This window comes from Sebastes umbrosus, chromosome 6, assembly GCF_015220745.1.
Source record: "Sebastes umbrosus isolate fSebUmb1 chromosome 6, fSebUmb1.pri, whole genome shotgun sequence".
In the NCBI taxonomy this organism is placed as follows: Eukaryota; Metazoa; Chordata; class Actinopteri; order Perciformes; family Sebastidae; genus Sebastes; species Sebastes umbrosus.
In genome coordinates, this window is record NC_051274.1 from 5,282,944 (window position 1) to 5,305,455 (window position 22,512).

The 22,512-nt window shown below is 42.1% G+C and overlaps 1 protein-coding gene across 16 annotated transcripts; it reads right to left on the reverse strand.

Moving 5' to 3' along the window:
* Positions 1-305: 305 nt before the first annotated feature.
* Positions 306-22,076, reverse strand: csde1 (cold shock domain containing E1, RNA-binding). 16 transcript variants are annotated; one of them, XM_037771455.1, is made up of 23 exons: positions 21,921-22,076; positions 18,403-19,082; positions 15,648-15,836; positions 14,797-14,995; positions 13,281-13,447; positions 12,327-12,419; positions 10,097-10,194; positions 9,931-10,012; positions 8,724-8,852; positions 8,483-8,608; positions 7,765-7,980; positions 7,420-7,590; positions 7,170-7,334; positions 6,964-6,975; positions 6,700-6,717; positions 5,668-5,775; positions 4,194-4,372; positions 3,959-4,071; positions 3,748-3,867; positions 3,462-3,640; positions 3,147-3,310; positions 2,101-2,233; positions 306-1,858 (listed from the first exon to the last, which is right to left on the reverse strand). In XM_037771455.1, exons 3-23 carry the CDS (start codon positions 15,804-15,806, stop codon positions 1,811-1,813), a joined length of 2,679 nt encoding a protein of 892 aa, XP_037627383.1. In that variant the 5' UTR covers positions 15,807-15,836; positions 18,403-19,082; positions 21,921-22,076; the 3' UTR covers positions 306-1,810. The 16 variants fall into 16 exon arrangements, with proteins under 16 accessions (XP_037627383.1, XP_037627384.1, XP_037627385.1 ...); XM_037771456.1 differs by lacking the exon at positions 15,648-15,836 and adding an exon at positions 17,105-17,359; XM_037771457.1 differs by lacking the exon at positions 15,648-15,836.
* Between the last annotated feature and the right edge of the window lie 436 nt (positions 22,077-22,512).

Here is a 22,512-nt window from a genome sequence, read left to right on the forward strand (position 1 = left end):
GTTCTCACAAACTAAAATAATACATACAATTGCACACCTCAAGAGAGCTGGTGCAAGTATTCATTGAGCTTCATCTCTAGCAAATTTGTTAATTATATAAGCATATGCACATTTGTCTTTTTGTAATAACCGTTGGCTAATGTATTTTTTTTTTAAGTTATTTCTTGCCCTCAAGTGAACACCGCAGTGCAACATTGGTCAACCAAATAAAATTGTTTTCACAGCTACGTTATGCTTGAAGTTGTCCTTATTAGGTCATAAATAAAGCAGGCTTTTCTCTGAAATGAGACAATTAACAAAACAGCTCATGATTTTCATAAAACTTTAATTCAATCGTTTCATTCAAGACCATTAACAAAAGTACATGAGAACCTCTGTTCGTGGTTCAACTGAAACCCGGTGATCTCCAAAGTTGAAATTAATTTAGACTGTAACTTAATGTGCAGAGGCACAACAGCTCACCCACCATGTCTCGGGCGCACAATAACTGGTAACCTGATTTCTTAATGCTTTTTATTTTTTTTATATTTTTTTTTAAACTGAATTTCTAATACTTTACCTTTCTCCTTCTTTAAGTTAAATTCGTTTTTTTGTTATATCTGAAGTTTCAATGAACTTTCACTAAGCAAAAAAAGCACACATTACATACAGTATAGTTCAACCCACAGGTTCGGGATGCATATCAGTATTATTTCTACTAGAAAAGAAAGCCACCCTAAGATTGTTCTCAATGTTTTGGCGGTTGGCTGGGAACAGAGGATACATCTAATTTTTTCTTTTTTTCCTTTTTTTTCATTTCATTTTGCTTGTAGTTTTTAGGCACCTTATTCTTACTTAATTCAATATTAGCAGATTGAGTTTCAATGGAAAAAAAAAAGCAGAAATATGTGCAAGAAAAAAAAAAAAAAAACGTAGTATAAAAGAACTGCAGATATAAGATGCCTCGAGGAATTCTGCACCTGGGAAAATTGCTTAGGTGGAGCATGTGAATACCAAAAAGGTATCGAAAGGCTCCAGATTGGTAAAAGTAAATCCCATTAGATTAACTACATTGACATCCACATACATCACACACACACACAATCACACACCATGCTTTCACTTCAGCTCTTCAATAAAGCGTTTTAAAAACTGCTCAAAAAACCGAGCAGAGAAGAATCCTCAGTTTAAGCCCGCACATGAGAAATATGATCCTCCTTATGGAGGGAACTTTGCTTTGCTTTATGCGTCTTGTAGGAAAGCATACAGTAGTGGAAACTTGACAATGTAACCATTTTTTAAGTTTCCATGGGTAAAGGAGCAAAAATATGAGAGAAGAAAAAAAAAAAAAAAAAATGGAGCAGATGCTCAAAAGACGTGAGACACCCAGGCAAAACTACTGGACAGATTACAGGTGCAGAATTCCAGACAAAGCAGATTCAAAAGATAGGGACATAGACAGCCACACAGTCATCACTCTGATTTAGAGGGACGCGACCCTCAGAAACAAATACCTCCGTTACACACTATTATCACTTCTAGGATACGTCACACACGCGCACACACTCAGAGACCCCGTGGACACTGCAGTGTGGAACTCCGCATCAAGTACATCATACATGGGAGGCAGGGAACTGTGGAATGAGAAAAGTTCCCTCGCAGCTATCGATGGGGATAAAGATTACACATGCCGATTACTGTATGTGTGCGTATGTTTTGTGTATGAGTTTGTGTGTACAAGCATGTGTCAAATCAAATTCCCTTATCCCCTGCTGTCACCCATTGGGACAACATCCCACCAACACCAAACGGGGCGGGGGCTCTTTATTGCTCAGTCAATGACGCCGGGCTGGCGAGTCTTGCGCTCCACATTGAAGCCCTGTATAGAAGAGGACGGATGGGATTAATGTTGCATCTTACAGAAATGCAAGTGTATATTTCATTCCACCCAGTATAGAAATGTTTTCTCAACAACTTTATATTAACAATTTTTGATAAAAAAAAGTAAGTTCAAATTGGTATTTGAAGTTGTTATTTCACTAGAATTACATGTAAGGTCAAAGACAGCAGCTACATTCACAGCATGGACAAAATGTGCCAATAGCACAGGCTTGGTCGTACCTTTGAATTGTCAGGACCACGAGGCTGTCTTACAATCACCAGGCGAGGAGCACTGGCGTCGTCAAGAGTGATGCTCTTCAGTCGGTTCACCAGACGATCTGGACGCGGAGTCACCACTGGTTTAGGCCCCTCGCTGTAACGTCAGGTACATAATGAGCATTCAAGATCAACATTGAGACCAATTCTTTTTCATCTTATGTCACTTGAAAATGTCACCAAAGATACTGTAAATCGTTAGGGTTGGCCAACTGGCTGAGTAAATCGCTGGGTGTTTTTTTGGGTGACATTCTGGGCAAAGTTTGTCATTTCATTTTGTCAATTTAAAAGAAAAAGTGTGTAGGATTTAGCAACGTCTAGTGGTGAGGTTGCAGATTGCAACCACTTTAAACCTTTCCTGTGTGCCAAGCGTATAGGAGAAGTATGGTGGTGGAAAACGTGGATGGCCCTATCTAGAGACAGTTGTTGTAAGAGTAGCATAGGTCATTTGAAGAATAAAAGGAGCCAGAGTCTGTGTGTGTGTGTGTGTGTGTGTGTGTGTGTACGTGGGAAGTGAGTGGTGAAGCAAGAGGGAGAGAGGCGGCTGTGTATGTGAGGGAACAAGTGAGCTAGTGGAGCAGAAGACAGAGTTTGTTTAGCTCTGAGAATATTAAGTGAATGTACAGTGGAAGTTGCAGTTTGTGCAGAATTAAATGCTGCAGGTCCTAAAGACCAACAGAAGTTTCCCGTGTCTGGTTTCCCGGCCCAAGCAGGAAAAGTTAAGTGTTTGGTTTGTCCGTTCTAGGCTATATGGCAGCCAGCTACGTGAAGAGAGGACGCACTCCCTACGTGGATATAAATGACTCATTCTAATTTAACAAAAAAACGATTCTTATTTTCAGGTGATTATACACTAAAGAAAACATACTTATTATATTCCATTTCGGCCAATAGATCCCCCTAAATGTTACACACTGGTCCTTTAATGGTCTGCCTCCGATGAAGGAGAGCCGCTCATTCAAATTATAGTTAACTGAACCAAAATGTAAAGCTGGTTGTGGAGTCCTTACCTGACTCTGCGTACGTTGCAGGCACTACATTTTCCTGTGCGTTGATTGAGGACAACGGAGAACTCCACCTCATCCCCGGTCTGGAGCTCTAGGCCATCTTGCACTTCTTTTACATGGAAGAACAGCTTCTTGCTCTCACCAACCTCATATGTGATGAAGCCAAACTGGGGGGAGGCAACAAAATAAAACAACTTCAGGATTCAAAATGAATTCATTTCATCACGACCTGTGCTGCAGTAACAGTAACTGCAACACTGGAGTTTTCTGATAAATGTGTTGCACTAATGAAACTGAAAACGAATAGCTGATCACTACCTGGTCTTTGACACACTCAACCAAGGCTCTACGTTGAGGGACCACATTACAGGCCATCTTCTGTCCAGTTTGGGATACTGTGCAAACCTGGAACTTCACAAGCTCTCCTTTCTGCAGACAGTCGCCCTTGTTCGACATACCCATGATTCCAAAGGGATAATTCTGGCCTTTAGTTGCACCTGAAACAATCAAGAAGGGAGGAGGGGTGATATTGTCTTAATCGTCCCAAGAAAACACTGTGCTTTAAATGTTGGGTCTACAAGTCCCACCATAACTTGACACCAACCTTCCTCTGTGACTTCAATAAGCCCTTGGTATTCTGTCTGGGAGGGGTCCACACTGCGTAAAGGACGGATGACTTTCCCCATCATCGCTGTCGCACCAACATCCTCACTAATGCCATTCACTAAAACGTGGACAACAGTGGATTTCACACATCAAATAATACAAATATGAATTATGAAAATTAAAACTGGCTGGAATTAAAGCCCTCATACCTGCAGCCACTTTGGTAACCTTTTCAGCACTGACTTTGTTTCCTTTTCCTTTAGACAGAGTGTACTCAACTGTGTCGCCCAGCTCCAAATTCTCCAAGTCTCCACACATTTCACTGTGGAAAAAAAACAGATATACACTGAGGCTCTGATTTGAATTAACAGATCTTTGGATGCAATTAACAAGTAAATCCTCAACTAACTCATCTAAAAAGGCATCTAAGACGTAAGCCTTTACCTGTAGTGAAAGAAGATCTCCTGGTCATGATTTGCTGTCTCAATGAAACCAAAGTTGTCCTTCAGTGTGGCAACAAATCCAAGCAGTCTCTTGGCATTGGAGGCGTTCCGGTTGAGGACCCTAATGGAGACGGCGCTCTGCTGGCCAGTTCGCTTCACTTCGTTGATGGAGAACTCCACCTAGAGGACAAACAATAAGTCACACACGGGGTAGACCAAACAAACCACAAGTTTGAAGAAACTAAAATCACCACTGCAAACACAGCCACAATCATTGGGTAATATTAGCAGCATTTGTCTGCTAGAGGAGCAGACCTCATATTACACACCTCTTCAGCAGTGTCTGAAACAGTTGTCATTCCTTCAATGTGCTAGTCCTTTCAATGAGGAGTTTACTTTTTTTATTCTTTGTGCAGTCTTCATTTAAAGCCCCCTCCAGCGTATTTTGGCATGTTTGATATTTCATATGTATTTGAGTGACAATTTTCCTGAAAATGATGATAAGCCACACTGTTTGCCAATTTTTTTTGACAAATAACAATTTTGTCTCCAAAGTAAAAAAAAAAGGTTGTTGCCAAAACAGGAAGATAACATATGACTATAGTAGAAGCAGCAGGTCATACGTTATCTTCCAAGCTTTCGCAGGTGCACTCACGCTTCTTTGCGTCTGACCGATAAACATCGTTGTGAGCTAGCTAACGAAATCCCATCTGCAGAATTATCACAATACACTGTCTCTCTCACTCGCTCTCTTCTTCACCGTCTCCTCCTGCTGGAGATAAATTAACGGAACGCCGGTGCTGTGTCCGGCCCCAGCGCACTGCAGGACAGATCATAGACACCGTTGCCTGCCGTTTTAAATGCAGTTTTGGGATGTTTTGGAGGTGCACCGGCTTCTAACAGGTCCGAACGCCCAGGAGCGCACAACTTTCAGCCCAAGAGAAAACAAGTGAAAAGTCCCGTTAGAGAAACAAACAAATCACAGTGCAGCCCGGTGTGGTGTCGGTGCAGGGCGCTGAGGCGACAGCGGCTGGTGCACCTCTAAAATGTCCCGAAACTGCATTTGAAACGGCTCTGCAATATGTCTATTCGTCCTGTGGTGTGTTGTAGCTGGTGTGTGGCGTTGCGGCTCCTCAGTGCAGCAGCAGCCAGACAGTTGCCTCGCCAGGAGGTAACGGTAAAGAAGAGAGCGAGTTGGTGTGTTCTTTTCTCATTTGTGGTCTGATAAACAGTAAATTCATCAAATTCAGTGCCATATAGCCATATTCCAATATACTGCCGCTGGTTTCATTTAAACTGGGTTGAAAAAGGATGCAATCTGGTTGCCATGGTGATGAATTACGTCTGAATATTAACCACAGCCCATTCTCTGTTTGAGAAACAAGGTTAACCGGAAAACCAGAAGTAACACTGGCTGGAGGGGGGGGCTTTAATCTCAAGCAAAATGACTGAGTGCAGTGTCACTCAGTGGATACCTTGTCTCCGACCTGTGGGTATCCTCCTCCTTCTAGGTCCTTGTTATGGTATGGCACAGTGAGCTTCACTCCACAGTCTTCATATGCAATCACTCCTTCCTCAGATTCCTACAGGAGTCAACAAATCACATCATCTTTCCAATAATGAGCATCACCAATGCTTGATCCAGCAGGCTCCAGCCAGGGCCAAAAGTCCCATCGATGCTTTCTCAACAAAGCTGGTGGAAGCTACCTATCAAGGTCTCAAACGCTTCAATCGGATGATTTGAGAGTATGTAGTGTATTAGAAGATGTGTGCAGACAGCCCACACAAGCATGTGAGAGTGCATTATTCTGTAGCAGCTGAGTTGGTTAGCATTAGCCTAGTCTACTGTGACAGCTCAGAGTTACAGCCTACTATGAAGGGCTGCATAATTATCCATCACTATTGCAGTTTCATTGAGAACACTTCTGTATTCTACCCTCAGTTATTCACAGAGATTGCCTGAACCAATCACAGCATGTGATTTACTGGCATCATCATGTTAGGCATTTAATCCCAAGAAAAGCACGAAGAGTACAAATTAAGTGTGCCAGGCTGCTTGATCACAGAACATGAGCAGATTTTTTTATGCTTCTTAATCGGTTGTTGTGTTCTCACTGCAACTTCCAATTACTATAATCGTTTTGAGTGCAAAAATATTTATCAGCCGTCTTAATTTCAAGTGCCAAAAAAAGACACAGAGTAACAGAGAACAGAAAATAAGTTCATTAAATGAAGGTGCTGCTTATATATCTTTTAGGAAGCATCAACAAAAAAAAAAAAATATTGTTACCGATATACTGTACATTACTAAAGATACTTAACAGACAAACCATTCTAGAAATAGGGACTTCTGTTTCATCATTAGTTGTGCAGCCCTACAGCTCACTAAATCAGTGAAACAAAGTTTGAGTCCATGTGTCTAAGGGTTAATTGGTGATCAAATATCATGCCATCAACTAAAGAGGTAAAGCAGGATATCAGTGGGACAGACGCCTGCAAAGACCAACCTTTTCTACAACTTTAGCCTTGAAAAATAAGAGAAACAGACACCTATTAGACAACAAGTCTGGTCAACATCACACTTGTGAATACAGTATTATTGCACTGCATTGTCGGCTTTTAAACTGTTCATATAAAGGTCTCGGAATCAAATTATTACTTCTTAGACTAGGGTTAGTGAAAGCCATGGACTATTGGCATAAGTCTGTATCTTTAAAATTTATTTGTGAGTCTTTATTCATGTGGCTTCATGCAGAACGTCTCAGTCCTACCTTGTCTTTTTTCTAACCAACAAGGAGCATGAACAGGAGGTCGTCATAGGACGAGAAAGCAAAGAGGAAAATTAGAACTAAAACAGAAATTTAGAAGAGGGGTTGATGTGATTGTGGGATGGGATGGACTATAAGGCTATAGTTTTTGGAACGTATTGGGTGCTATTTCATGTACAATAATATTTGTCATAACTGCACTACTGTACCTTTTCCTTGCTCTTGGTGGGACTGGCATTCTTGTTGGAGGCAGCCACAACTTCCTTCTCCACCACACCCATAAAGCGCTGCTCAGACTGGGTATGGAAGGACACTGTGCCCTTGGGCAGCTTCTTGATGCGCACTGCATGGTTCCTCTGAGCAGACAGCATATCCTGGAGACAACAGGACATCTACTTTAGCTTGTTAATAACAAATAATGAAAATGTGCCCGATTAAGTAGTAAGACAGAATACATACTTTTGTGAAAAGCTTAAAAACAGGACCTACAGGCACAACAGTGAACTCCACTTCATCGGAGATGTGCAGTTGGCTTTCCTCCAGGACTTCACTGAAGTGAAAGAACATCCTGGCGTCTCGATCCACACACTTAATGAAGCCAAAGCCATCGCGTATAGCCGCAATCACCCCCTAGAAGAAGATCGGATGACACAAAGTTACTGTCTGTGAAATTCACTTCAGTTCAAAGAATGTGGACGCCCCTTCAAAATCAGTGGTTTCGTTCATCTCTACAATGATGCATTACATAATATAAGTGACCACTTCAAGAAAAATCACATCAACTTATTCTTTTGTAATACACACCATTTCGCGGGTCTCCTTGGTGAAGTTGAAGGTGTCAGGGAGGATGTCGATGTTGGTAGCCCTTTCCAGCTTATCTCTGCGGTCGGTGGAGATGTTGAACTGTATGTGGTCTCCCTCCAGAAGGGTCACCTTGGACTTTGTGTCCTTCTCACCAAACGGAAGTTCCTTGTCAGTGAAACCAATCCGGGAACTGATGCGGCCCGGTAGAGGGTCGTTCTGCGAAAGCATGAAGGAAAGATTTGTGAAAGTTGTACCAGGGCTCAACAGCAATGGTTGTCTGGTTGCCATTGGCAAACCTTTTTTTTTTCTCCAGCATTTATTAGCTCCAACATGATCTGCTCCATTTCTGTCACTATACTGTTTGAAGTACACAAAGAAACACAGTGCCATAGAAACCCCACTGCCAACTAGCGTTATGCCAGTCTAATTGCAGAGCAATGCAAACACAGAAAATATTAGTATCGCTAACACTCCCAGTTGCCTGCATGTTATGCTAAGAGGCTCGAACTGAATGTTGTGGTCAGGACAGGTCTGGCAGTGGTCAAATTTTGTTTCCTAGGATGGCATCTGAAAACTCGCACACCAGAGGGTGGCACACTTTTGGCGCCAAACAGGAACGTTCTATTCTTGGTTGGTGGGTCACAGTACCATGCTTGCTTTTACAGCCAAAGACTTCTCAAACACATAATTCAACTTGCCAGACTTGTAATCTACTTGCCTGGTTTTTGGTGGGAACCTTGGGTATGACCTTGACAACACTGCCTTCGAACTGCTCAATGCTGATATCCTCGAAGATGACAGTTCCTTGGGGGAGCAGCCTCACATCTGTGGCGACCTCTTTACCCTACGGCCACAAGAACAAAAAAAATTTAAACAATGTTATATATGCACATTCAGGCAGGTCAAATCTACTCAGGTATTTCTGGACGGGGGGAGTTGAAAAACTTGACAACACCTACATTCCTGTCTTTGATGGTGAACTCAACGTCGTCTCCAGCCTGCAGAGCCTCCAGATCACCCTTGAACTCGCTGTAGTGAAAGAAGATCTCCTTCACTACATCGGCCCTCTCAATGAATCCAAAGGCCTCCTGAAAGACAACACATGGTTCAACATAACAGGTACATCATCAACCGATTACTCAAAATGGGAGCTCCTGCCACAAGAGTTAGGTTGGGTTACTTTATGGGACTAAAAACAAAGGATTAGCAGTTGTTGAGGCCAAAGATACTCCCATTCAAAGATTTAAATTGTGATGTATTTTAGTCAATATTCCATCATTCAATTAATCTGTATGGTGGAAGTCTCGGTATGGAACCAGATATAATAATTAGCATTTAAATATGATGCTGGGCTACGCAACATCACCATATCTAAAAGCAGATATGATCGTTACAAACACTGCCTTCTTTGCAAACAAGCAAGTGGCTAAGTTGGTAAATCCTGGACTGAAAGTGCGTTTAGGGGCCGTTGCATTTTTTGCACCCTCAAATCCATCCATGGTTATAAATGTAGATGTGTGGAAGGTGCGCTCAAAAGCGGAGTGTGACGCCGCCGCAGCAAGCACGTGTTCCCAAGCGCCTTTTTTAGGGAGCGATGGCTGCCCCCTCCAAGATAATAGTTCAACTTTTGAAACACAGCAATGCGCGCCGCATGTCATGTGACGAGGATCAATCAATTACAGCCAGCAGATATCTTTTCTTTTCTCTGTAAATATCAGTCTACGGTAAATATAGGGAGGAAAAGTTATTTTAGTGCAGCGCTACCCAGAGCTTTACATCTGTCCCGCAGATAATATTTACCTGCTTCACTCTTTACATCCAAGGATGTCACAACATCCAGTTGAAAGGTGAGCCAAACTGACACTTTTGACTTTGTTCAGTTTAGTCAGTGTAGCTTACTGCTAAATTACTCAACTTCATCATCATTGTCATCGCAGTGCACAGGTTTTGGCTGCTTAGTAACGGCAGGCACGAGTGCAAACTCCCAAGCACCTTGGATAAAAGAATTAAAGCGGCATGGCTGCCGCTTTCTATGCGCTTTTAGACGCAAAATGTGAATAGCCCCTCAGTTGTGTTTTTATGACATCAACTGTCACACAAGATAACCATACTACGTCCAATTTGCTTAATAAGACAGGTCCATATAATGATATTAGTGGCCCTTACCTTTGTAGCACACACCACACCTTGGCACCTCATTTGCTTCTTCTTAACAAGTTGAATATTACGAGCACTGACTGCACCAGTACTGAAATACAAAAAAAGGTTAAATATAAAATCGAACGCAAGCTATAAATTATTAAGACAATGCTGACATGGTGTAAAGACTTACTGCTTGTTGGTTTCCATATAAAAGCTAACTTTGTCGCCTGTGTCCAGATGGATATTTCCCTCCACATCATCAGGAGTGTAGGTAAGATAGAACACTTCCTGTGGAAAGTCACAACAGGGTTTAACTTTGTTAATAAAGGGTTTGGGTGACACCTTTTAACCCTAAAACAATATCATTTATTAAAATGCCAGCCATACTGTCAGCCCAGAGAATTCACCCATGTTTTTGTTGCTGCCGTTTACATTCCTCCTGATGCAAATTCAAACTAGAAGAGCACTCAGAGAGCGCACACCTCCGCCAAGGCAGGTTTCATGTAGGCTGGGTGACGCGTCATCAGTTACACTGCGCATGTCTTAAAGCCTGTGGTGTTAATGCACAGGCTAAGCAGAGTTATTAAAAAAAATTCCCGAAGCCAGATCATGACCTGGATAGCCACCAAAATCTAATGGATTATTCATTTTGCCACACCCCCACACCTCCAAAAGATTTCATTCAAATCCATAGCAGACTTTTGGAGTAATCCTCCAAACGGACAAACCAACAGCTGTGAAAAACTGTTTTTTGTTTTTCTTGTGTAGCATAAAGGGACAAAGCCTACAATTGCATTTCGTTGTGCAATCCTGTGTTGTGCAATGACAATAATTGAACCTTGAGGACCAACCAAAAGAGAGAGAATGCATAACGTTATATGAAGGACAGACAGCCATGTGCTGTGGATGCTACATTCACCCACCTGGTGTGCCTGGGATGAACACATTGCATACCATTGACATACATCATCATCATCATCATCATCAATGAGCGCGTTGACATGGACATGAATAACTCATTTATGATCGTTTTTTGGAGTATCCCGTTTGTGTTTGAGCATGTAAACACCACAACTTATTTTCAGAAACCTGGATAAGTCCTTATCCGGTTTATGAGAAACCCGAATATGTTAGCTGGAGTACTCTGAAAGAAACCGGGTTACTGGCTTCGTTTGAAATGACATACTATGCACTACATACTCAATAGGGATGCACCGATCCAACTTTTTTTAGTCACGATACCGATATTGATACCTGGGTTTTCGGTATCTGCTGATACCGAGTACCGATCCGATACCAGTGTTTAATGAATAAGCTACATGCTTCACTGTGTGGAATTGACTCTGATTATTCTTTTATGTGTAAGGCAACATCAGGCTGGACTTAGTCATTACTTTCCTAACTTTGTAAAACAAAATATGACAAATAAATACATAGATATAAATGAATTAGAGATTTATTTAAACAATGAATTGTACCCCAGCAACTTGGTAAGAAAATCTTCAAAATGAATGGAGGGAATTACTATGCAAGTGTAAACCATTTTAATGCAGCAACACTGCATACTGTAATATTTCACCAGAAATAGTATGCAATTCGCGTACTATTGGTTTCATACTGAGGCTTCGGACATACTAAAATATGTCACATACTGTTTTAGCGTACTAAATAACATATGTATGGAATTTCGGATGCAACCACTGTTTCATGTATACAGCTTTACCCGGTTATTGTGCAGGTGCGGCTTCAGCCAAGTGCCCTAACAGAAATACAAACAATGGTGGCAGCGAAAGCGCCACATCTGGAGCGACAAAGAAGCAGAGTTTTTTCGTACGTAGTGGTAGTGACAGTGAATGGCTGACGCCGGTCAAAGTGGAGGACAGTGTTAAAAGAGTAGCGTTGCTTATTTCAGGAATAGCTCAGTACATAAATGTGTGTGTGTGGTTTTGAGAGCAAGAGCAAAAGAGCAAGAGCAGAGAAGAAATTAGCAGTTATCAAGTGGTAGTAAATGTACAGTGTAGTGTCTCGTGTCAAATTTCCCATCGCTCTTGTCTCCCAATGGCTTTGTAAACATCCCAGGTGCCTGCGCAAATAAAATGTAGTAATCAGTTACCGGATTACTAGTATTTTTTAATGCATGCAGGGAATATCAATAACCAACTTCTCTGAGCTCATGTAAACACCATATCCCAAATATGATCATAACCAGGATAAACCTCATAAACCGTTTATTCATGTCCACGTAAACGCATAACATGAAGCAGATGTAAGTATGCATTTAGCAAAACACAGCCAAGAATAGAGCAAGTAATTGAGTGTTGTCTGTACAAGATCCTCAAGAGGGGAAGGATGACATTTAAATTACATTAACATTCCACATTTCATTGATTAGGCGTGCCGCTGTGGTCCATAACACTTACACTTACCCCATTTCTTTCATAACAAACGCTGCCAGTGGGCACCTGGCCGGGAGCCGACTTCCCATCCAAATGCACCGGGATAGCAGAAACAACCTGCAGAGATGGAGGGAATGACAGATGGAGGCCATCAGCACATTGCTCTGCCAATAGTAGGTTGAATATCCATTGTAATTACAAAGCCCAATTAAAAATATTTCTGGACATGTGATGGATGAAATGACTGAATTTCAAATGTCACAGTAACAAGTATATCAAGTGTCACAAATGTGGTGCACCACCCACAGGTTAGCATGGTTGTATGTGCTTCAGTGTGAAATCAGTATACACTGTCAGGCCTCCCAACGGACTCTAGCATGTTGATGATATCCTAAATGAACAACTTTGTGAATGACATTGAGTCACATTGTGCTCTGCGTGTAGACCTAGATGTACTATGTGTATATTTGCAAGGAGAGCATCATCACTTGCATGTTATGAACTGTACATCAACAATGAGCCAAGCACCAAAGTCTGCCATTGCACAGTTCTGCTTTCCCCTGCCGAACTGAACTTAATGATCCAGCATTTGGGCTCAACAGACCTGTACCAGACTGGTTCAGGTACAGATCTGTTTTAGTTTGAGAGACTGACCAACTTCTCTATACTAGTTGCTGTGAGCATTCACAGAGAAATTAATACACCCACTGGGCAATTACATTGATCACTTGACCATATTTGTTCTATGGACATACAGCACCTCCAGCAAACATGCAGGTCAGCACAACAAGCCAATTTGAAATTCAAATGTATTGTAAATCTTGATGGGAATCTTTAATTTAGATGCAGGATTAGAAGGTGGATCAAATTCAATAATTTACTTACAATAACATCCCCTGCCCACAAAACACAACGGGCCATATAAATGTTAAATTGACAAGACAACGACAGAACCAAAAATAAAATGGTGTTCTTAACTGGATGAATATAACCATGCAGCACAGTAAAGGGATAGGCGTGCACGTCTGGCCCCACCTGGCCCGAGATGCGCTCCTCTGGCAGCACCTCTGGCTTTATCTTAAGCAGCTTCACTGCTATGGGCTTGCCAGTGCGCCTGTCAGAGGATACCTCAAACTCTACATCATCTGAGGACAGAGAAGCAGGAGAAAAACAAACACTTAGCACACTTGAAATGATACAGGGACAAATTCAGGTGTTTGTTGGCTTTTTTTCAACAACGTTCTACAGTCGGGGTGTCACGATTCTCCAAATCCACGATTCGACTTTCGATTTTAAGGTCACAATTAGATTTTCGATTTAAACATGACACTGTTAGACTATGGAGTCTTGATTCATAAAGATCAACAGATCATTGGTTTTATGCCCTGACAACTGTCCATTACACTTTCTAATTCTTCTTTAAAAAGAGAACTGAACTCCTTTTTTTATTTAAAAAGTGTTTCAAAAATGAGATTACAACCGTCTACAATATAAAAAGCTGCATCTTTTCAATATCAGTATCTGTGCGACCAACCTCAGTACATAATCATTACAAAAACAAAACAAATCCTTATGCAGTGTATTACAAGTGTGCTGTCATCTACAAAAATATAGTTTTGTTGTCATTTACTGTCGCGCTTGTTTCTCTCCTTCGATCGTTGTTTGGCACCGAGGGCGGAGGCGGAGTATTGGACACAGAGCTGAGAGACCGCACTCAGCAGTCCCGTTAGCTTGTGGCTAAGAATATCAGCTGCTCTGATTCAACAATGTTGAGCTGACAAAACGTGCATGTAGACTGAAACTCAACCGTGGTGTTATTCTGTGGAGATGCAGTGACTTAATGTTAAACCAAGTAAAAGTAGAAGAGCTATGTAAGAAAAAGTAACTAACTAACTAAAGTCCTCTAACCGCTAGGCTAATTTATGCACTGTAAAATGCCACAGGCATGCAGGAAGTGCCCAGAGTATTGTAGAGACAGGGACAGCCCACATTTCTCATCATGCCTGCCTCGTCACGAGTGCTGGTCTGGGTAGTTTGTTAGACGTTTTATGTTCCAAAATGCAAATGTTACTTTTGTTAGAGTTTGTAATGTAAAGTGTGTTCAGAACACGGTGGCTTATGTTAATTGTGATTTTTGTGCTGGTATATATTTTTAACAATGAGTGAGGTGGCTGTTACATCTCTAGAATCCAGCTGATTTTTCCTTGTACTCAAGTTGGCGGGGGCGGAGAGAAAAAAAAAAAAAAAAAAAATAATAATAATAGATCTATCTATCTATATATATCTATATATCTATATATCTATATATCTATCTATATATATATATATATATATATATATATATATATAAAAAAATCTACGAGCCTGCTTTTGATTTCGATGGTCGACATCGGAAGCCAATTTGGATCGATTTCCGATTTAGAATCGAAATTGTGACACCCCTATTCTACAGGTTAAGTATTTATGAGTGGTACACAAGTCAAAGGCCTCTCACCTCCTATTTTAAGCTCCTGCAGGTTGCCATTGTACTGGGAGCAGTGGAAGAAGAGGCGGGCCTGACGTTCAGAGCACTGGATGAACCCGTAAGAAGTCAGGAGCTTCTCCACCACACCAGTCTCTCTAATGCCAGGCCCCGTGCCGTTAGCGTACGCAGTGTGCCCATTGTTATGGAGCATGCCTGGGTCGAAACTCATCTGGGGAAGAAGAGAAGTAAGTGTTAAAACACATCCAGTAGTGAATCAACATGAAGCAGACAAGAAAAAATTAAGTTACGGTTTAATGCAGTGTTTGATGCCATCTTTAAAAAAAACTAAAAAAAACAAAAACACTTCAAACATGCAGGTAGAGCAGACTTCAGGAGGAAGTGGGGGGTGGGGTGGGGACAAAGCAATAGTGAAACTACATCGGAGTCTTCTGGGGCTATCTGGTCATCAACAGAGGGGAACACACACTGGTAATGCCTAGATAGAATTTCAGGATAAGTGACTGGGGAAAAAAAAAAAGTATGGCACTTTCTGGTTTTCTTACAAGTGACATGCACTTAAAGTTAAAATTCACTGAACTCGTCATGTGGTTTTAGTCCGAAATCACCTCAGCACTGACAATTTTTCATGCAGCTCTGGTTAGACAGACAAACGTTCAAAAACTGTTCACCTCCCTCTACCAACCAACCAGTGATTATACTGGAACACCAATTAATACTCACTTATCAAAATCTGCCACTACACCCTGATTAAACTCGCTTTTCACGCAACTACACACCATGCTGTTAGCAAAAGTCTCATGACAACAGCAGCTCACGGAGCTGTTAAGTCAGTGTGGGCTCCACCGAACATGCCCGCTTACTGATCTCTGATACAAGGGAGTCCGCTTGTGTTTTTTACTTCCTGGGTGGGGGTGGCAAGAGACGGAGGAGGAGCGGGGGATAGGCATGGGACCGGTAGAGGTAGATGGGGCAGAGTCAGTGTTGCGAGCCACTGGAGGTTCAGAGGAGCCTCTTTCCATTTCTGACACTGGGGATAGGACTTGGGTATGCTGTTGGGGAGGAGGCAACAGCTTTGAAAAGGAGCATTGTCGTAGCCTTTAACACATTCTTCAAATTACCCTTTTCCAGATATCACAAGTTGTTATTCAGCATTACGTTAGAAAATACTGTATCTTGACCTTGCTAATCTGCCATTATTTCATAAAACACCCAGTTTTTGGAGGCCCAACATGTATACATTTTGCAATATCACAGCAATATACTACGTGTTCTTGTATACAACCATTTCTCCAATGCCATTTCATTATACGTTAGTTCATCACAACCACCAATACTCAAGCGCTGATACCAAAATACCAAGCCGTAAGAAAACCAAAACGCCACTCTGTAAAACAATGGATCTGCTACCATGACAATCTCCCATTACAGCATCTATCACTAGCACTAATTAGTGGTTGAAAGTACTGGTGTATCCAGACAGTATGGCTCTTCAGAGAAGGCAGACTAAACTGAAAAGATTAACCAACTTCATTGCGCAGCCAGTTAAGGTGAAGTGGTTTAAGTGCAGTGTCGCGAATGTTGCTCAAGGTCGAGCAAAATAAAACTACTGAAGATGGAGAATCAGAAAATGCAAATGACAGGTCAAATAGCGGTGTGTCTACAGTGGACAGAGAGTTTGTGATGGGTTATGGGTTATGAGAGGGAGTGTGGGGGTCCCAGAGCAGCCTCTTCAGTTAGGCCCTGTACTGCACTACCACGATGAGCTAGAAGACAGAATATATACGGAGGTCTTAGATACTTTAATGTTCTTTAACACAGGACATTAAAAGACCTGAGTAAACAGGCCGCATACCATTTTGATTTGGTTGCCCTGCAGCAATTACTCTCATTACATCCACGTAAAAAACATTTTGGTCTCAGAGATAACAAAGGACTTTAATTCAATGTCGATGGGTAAGTACCCATCTAATTTATTTCAGTTTTGAACTACATACCAGGACCAACTGTTATGCAGTTGAGCTTGTATTTGAGTTGCCTTGATTTGAGTCAAGTTACGGCCCAACTAAGGTTTTACCGGATTGTGACGCAAATTAAAAATGGAGAAAAAAAGGCTCTTCAGGACTCAAATTTCTAAAGTCTAATCAACAGAACACCTCTCACCCTGCAACAATATAACTGAGCAGAGGCTAGTCTCGGGAGCCCGAAAAGGATGAAAGAGGTTAGGCCATTCACAGCAGAGAGATGCAGGGCAAGGTGGGTGGATGGGTGTTCGATGGGGTGGGGCACGTAGAAAAGGAGGTGGGAAGGTGGAACTTACGGATCGGCCATATGGCGACAGGCTGAGTCCGACGGGGGAGGTGCTGCTCAGGTCAGCGCTAACAAACGCGGTGGGTGGCGACGCAGGCAAGGTAAACTCAACAAAGCCTTTCCAGGGGCTGCCCATATTTTCCCATAAACTCGGACCAAACTTGCTCGAGCACTTGCTGAACTTGATTACTGGTTTGAATTTTTTTTTGCTTGACTGTTAAGTTCTATTTTTTATGTAACCACCCAATGATACACCGCTGGATGTCTGCAAGGGTGAAGAGAGGAACAAACATAACGGGTAAGGCAGAGAGGTCAGCCAGTGTGCCAAGTGTCACAAACAAAAAGGAAAATAGCTGTGGGCTTTTATCCCCCAGGGAGGGAGTTGAAGAGGCAAAAATCAGGGAGGATATGACTTTTAAAAACGACAGAATAGGAAAAAGGTGCGGGCTGGGTGTGGGAAAGCAATCAAATCATTCTCAAACTAGATTGAATAACCAGTCTAACTGTTTGGAGGTGGTGGCGGTTTAGCTCAGCTGGCTTTTGTTTTAAGAAGTTATCTTTAGCAAATAGCAATGTAGAGTAGAGGTCACTGACCTGATAGAATCAAACTTTCAACACAGTAGGACTTATCACACTCATTCCACATTAGAGATGTGCCATCATGTGCAAAGAGGAATGAATATACAAGGTTTATTTCAAACCACGCACTGCAACAGCTGCTTTCACTGATATTTCCATCTCTGTGGTTGAAGATGGGCATCTCAGTGAAATCAGCTGCTGCAAATAACCACCGAAGATGTTGCCATTTAAACGTTGAGAACCCCAAAATTTAATTGACGAGGCCACAAATCCATTTAAAGTTTCAATAAAAGCCATTTTAAAAATAGTAGCACACGTGTTTGTTTGCTGAAACAACATCCAACTTTGACAAAGAGGACAAATTCACTTTTATATGGGTTCAGTGACAAATGAAAACAACCTCTGCATTGCTGCCTAAAATCAGCACAGCTGGCCAAACTGAATCAGAACCGAGTGTTACACAATCTGTGTTTGTTCATCTGTATAATGGGGTAATGTGTACAAACTGGGGATTTGCCAATCACCGCTTCTGAATTCCACCCAACTGGCAGTATCAATTTTTTTTATCTGAATCCTTAAACCCCATAAAGGGATATATTTTCAGCACATTGGAGGGGAGAGGAAATCATTCAAAACATGACAAATGAAATCATAAGTGATTAGCCTAGCCTAAACAATTAAAAAGTACAATTGTCTCGTGTTGTGACTGGAATACCAACTGAAACCCACCTTTATTCGTCGTCTTGAATCTTGCAAGTATCAGGATCAATGACTACGCAGTTCCTGCGGATCTCTTCACGCACACAGTTGAACACACACACACACACACACTTGTTACAGGTTTCTGGCACAAGTTCTAGATGGTTGCATAAAGCAAAAAAGGGGGAGAAATCTAGCGCAAAAAAAGGCAAAACGCAGGTGCAATAACACTGCTTAGAAAAAAATTACAATGAAAAACAATGGGAGGAGTAGAGAAGGGGACAGATGGGGTGGGAACTATGGGGGGGAAATAAAACTAGCAGATAGCAGCCCACTCCACACCCCGGTGGTGAGTCGTGGTGTGGTGAGGATGAGGAGGGCTAGGAGCAGCGTTGGGACGTGTGCTTTGTCAAAGCTGTTGAGTAGGCACAAACTTCTGGTTTCAGATCAGCTGGTCTTCTCAGAATATGCTTGGGCATAGGATTGCTTCTCTTCCGTGTTACAATTGGGCTGATGTGCGTCTTCTTTGGTCGTTTCAGGATTTGGTTACTTCTTGTGTTTTAAACCCTTGAAGTGATCCGTTTTTTTTCTATGCGTCTTCGGTGTTGCAACTTTGCTTGTTTTGGAGGTTGATCTTCAGTTTCTTTGTTATGATCTGAACTTGAAGCAGTTGCGGATGGTACAAAAATTCAGTTCCGTTTCACTTCATACTGTTGGGGGAAAAGCACATTTGGTTAGCTGAGCAGAACTGATGACTTTGACTTCACTTTATGTTGATTAACAACAACTTTACAGATCAACATTTTACAGTTATCACAAAAGACAACAGGCACAAGGGCTCCATGTGTTTGCAATGAGGCAGAGAAATTTAATTTCACGGTCAACTGAATATGAAAAACAATAAAGTTTTTTGAGAACACTAGACTCTTTGCCCCTAGGCTCATAAAAATAAAAAAGGGTTTTCCTCAGATGCCTCTGGCTAAAGCCCACAATGCCGGCTAGCTGACCAGCAAGCAAGAGCTGTGGATCAACAAGTCAGTTTGTGCATACCTTCAGCTCAGGCCACGATATTTATGGCACCATTTCTGACCAGGGCCCTCTGTTTTGCACACTTACTATGTTCAGTGTGCAGCTGAGGCCCACCAAGCAAACAAGATGTTTGTGTGTACCATGTGCGCAAGTTTTGCTAAACTTAGTTAGAAACTCTGTAGGTTAGAGGAGAGTGTTGGTGACCCAAATACACTGCTTTGAAAACAAGCAGTGTGAGCCAACCCGGGACACATGATATCTATCCTGCTAGGACTGTGTTGCAATGACTCCCATCTCACGTACTTCCCCGGAAACGTTCAAATATAATGCTGTGAAAACAAATAGGACACCTAGCAGTGGAGAGGAGGGCTTTTTTTAAAGCTACCACCATGATATTCCTATCCAAATGTCAAATCCACATTAACCAACAAGCACTACTGTGTTTGCAAGGCTCGGATGAAAACTAGACCCACAGGGTACATTTGTATTTACATAGCGCCAAATCACAAGTTATCTCATGACTTTTCATACAGAACAGGTCTAGACCTTACTCATGTATTAAAGCTGTACATCCTAGTGATAGTACAAACAAAGAAATCAGTTACCACAACATGGATTGTTTAAGTGGGTTAAAGGTTGTGAGCAATGGACATGGACGACTCTTCAGGGAAAACAACCTTGGGTAAGAAGGGCTTTTCTGTTCCCCTTTGGTGACGCAGAAAGAGAAAAAAAAAGTCCACCCACTAAACCACCAGCACCGATTGGACGTTTCACCACTTTCTAATGAGTATAAGACTAACGTTTCAGTTTATCTCTGTAATCATTAAACAACAAAGACTAGGAACCACACTGACTGTCCCAGTCACGGCAGAATGGCTAATAAACCTACGATAAAGTCTCTAGTCTCGCAACACGACGGTGCTACCCTGGTCTGGGCCCGAACAACAACCGCCCTGACAGTACCAATCATGTGACTTCCGAGCGATCCGCCATCCTCAGCTGGAGCTGCTAACATGGCCTCATCCAACACGTTGCGGCATGCATTGCAACGCTGTCGGAAACGTCTCATCTGAGCTAGCCAGCTAATGTCCACCACATCTCAAACTCTAAAATATAAGCATGAACAATCGAAGATGAGTTATGTTATGGTGACTGTTTTACTGCTTGCTAGTCAAACTAACGCACACAGTAACAGTCAGGTATAAATCGCATCATCTTAATGACCTTGTGTGGACAAACACAACCAGACTGATTAGCATTTCGCTAACAGCTCAAGTCGTAAACAGCCATCACCCCCGGGCGTTTCCGACTTTTAAATGTAAATGAATTCACTGCGACATTGTGTGACATTACACCACAAGTTAGATCTAATAGTTAGCACATCAGGCATTTCTAGTTATCTGGTCGTTATTGTCACAAGTACGTGGCTTGGGTTCTGATCAGAAAGTTCTCGGAAAGTCAGCTAACCATCATGTTGTTCTTGTTCACCAGGCTCCATCCACAACATTGCCTTTTTAGTGTTTGGTGCTTTATTCTTAAACGTATACACTTGTCAGATGATTATTTGAAGCTTGTAAAAAAACAACAGAGTGTCGCAACTAATTCGGCCCCAGTGTTACACCCCAGAGATTAATGTGTTTAATAAAATCACATGTTGTAGAGCTGGAGAGCACCGCGCACTGCCCTCCAGACACCGGCTACTCTGACAGACATTTAGTCTAAAGGAGAGAGTTAGGACTGGTCCATATGAAAGCGACTGCAGACAAAGACTGGACCGTGTGTGCATGTATAACTAGCTATTCGTCGATCTAATAAACTATCAGTAACTAACGTTAACTGAGTTTATTTTATATATAACCACAAATAAACACAAAGATAACGTTATGGGAGCTAACGGCACGAGGACGGAACAACAAAGAAGCCATGACAACCGACCGGAGTCTCCTACTCTATTATAACCAACTGTCTGACACTAATGTTTAACACAGACACTTTAACACACTAATTTCACACATGTGTTGTCTCTTTGGTACACGGTTTAAAGATACCGAGGTGTTTATGTGTGCCGTTAACAGTGTTAGCTAGGCCGTTCATTATGCTAAGGGGCTAGTAGCGGCCAAGGCCTGTTAAAGGAGGATGGGTCACGGGTCTTGGAAAGGGGGTACGACGCATGCGCAGCGTAACTCAAGCTGCGGTCGTGCGTTTTGATTGGCTCAATTTCGGCGAGAATTTACTGCGCATGCGTAGCACCCCCGAATATATGACTTGTGACCTAGCCTCCTTTCATAGGCCGTGGTAGCGATTACAGTTAGCTAGCATGCTGCTGGTGCCTGTGTGGTGATTTATGGTGAGAAGAGACACGGCTGCCTCCACCAGGCCCGAGCTCTGCGTATGGCGAAATGCTACACAACCCGCTCAATACTAAAGACTCACTGGACAGGAAAGAGACATGTCTTACTGACACAGTTCAAACAAATGTTTGAATTGTTGTATAAAACAAGAATATTAATAAAACTCACCCCAACAGCTTTCAGCACTGTCACCAGCGCCGCTAGAAGCAGCACGGCACATTACGTAGTGATTAGGGAGGCAGCTATCGCGATATTTGACAACGTTAGGACCATCCAAAGAGCCTTAAAGGAAAGAGTGACCACTGCCGCAGAGCTGCTGATGACTAACCACCATTGTGGTCTCGCAATGATCCATGGGGGACTGTTTGAAGCATACAGATATATAGATGATGGCAATATTTTCTCTAACCTGCTATCTGGGCTAGAAAGCAGATCTATACGAGACGTGTTACTGGAGATATAGTCATCATCAGCACGTCGTTCACTTGTTCAAGACAACTAAACTCAACGCGTGTCCCTCATGGTGTCCCTCATTCAATCACCTGACTGCAACTTTTCTTCTCCAATAATAGGGTTTCTGAGGCCACACGTTGCAACTTGGGGGTTGTTCAAGAATTAACTCGTTGTTAATTGAGGCAGCAATACTGGAGACTTCAATTATTTATTGCAATTGTGCACATACAAACGAAACATATAAAAAAAACAATTATCACATCATTAATGTATGAATAAATTGTTTTTGCAGCTTTCTTATTTTTTT

Bases quoted from the DNA above. Each gene is read 5' to 3' on its own strand.
- csde1 (XM_037771455.1), bottom strand. From the start codon at position 15,806: ATGGAAAGAGGCTCCTCTGAACCTCCAGTGGCTCGCAACACTGACTCT. The intron at 7,591-7,764 runs GTGTGTATTACA...ATCTTCTTCTAG, and splicing joins CCAAGGAGACCCGCGAAATG to GGGGTGATTGCGGCTATACG. The intron at 3,641-3,747 runs GTTGGTGTCAAG...TGATTGTTTCAG, and splicing joins TATTGAAGTCACAGAGGAAG to GTGCAACTAAAGGCCAGAAT.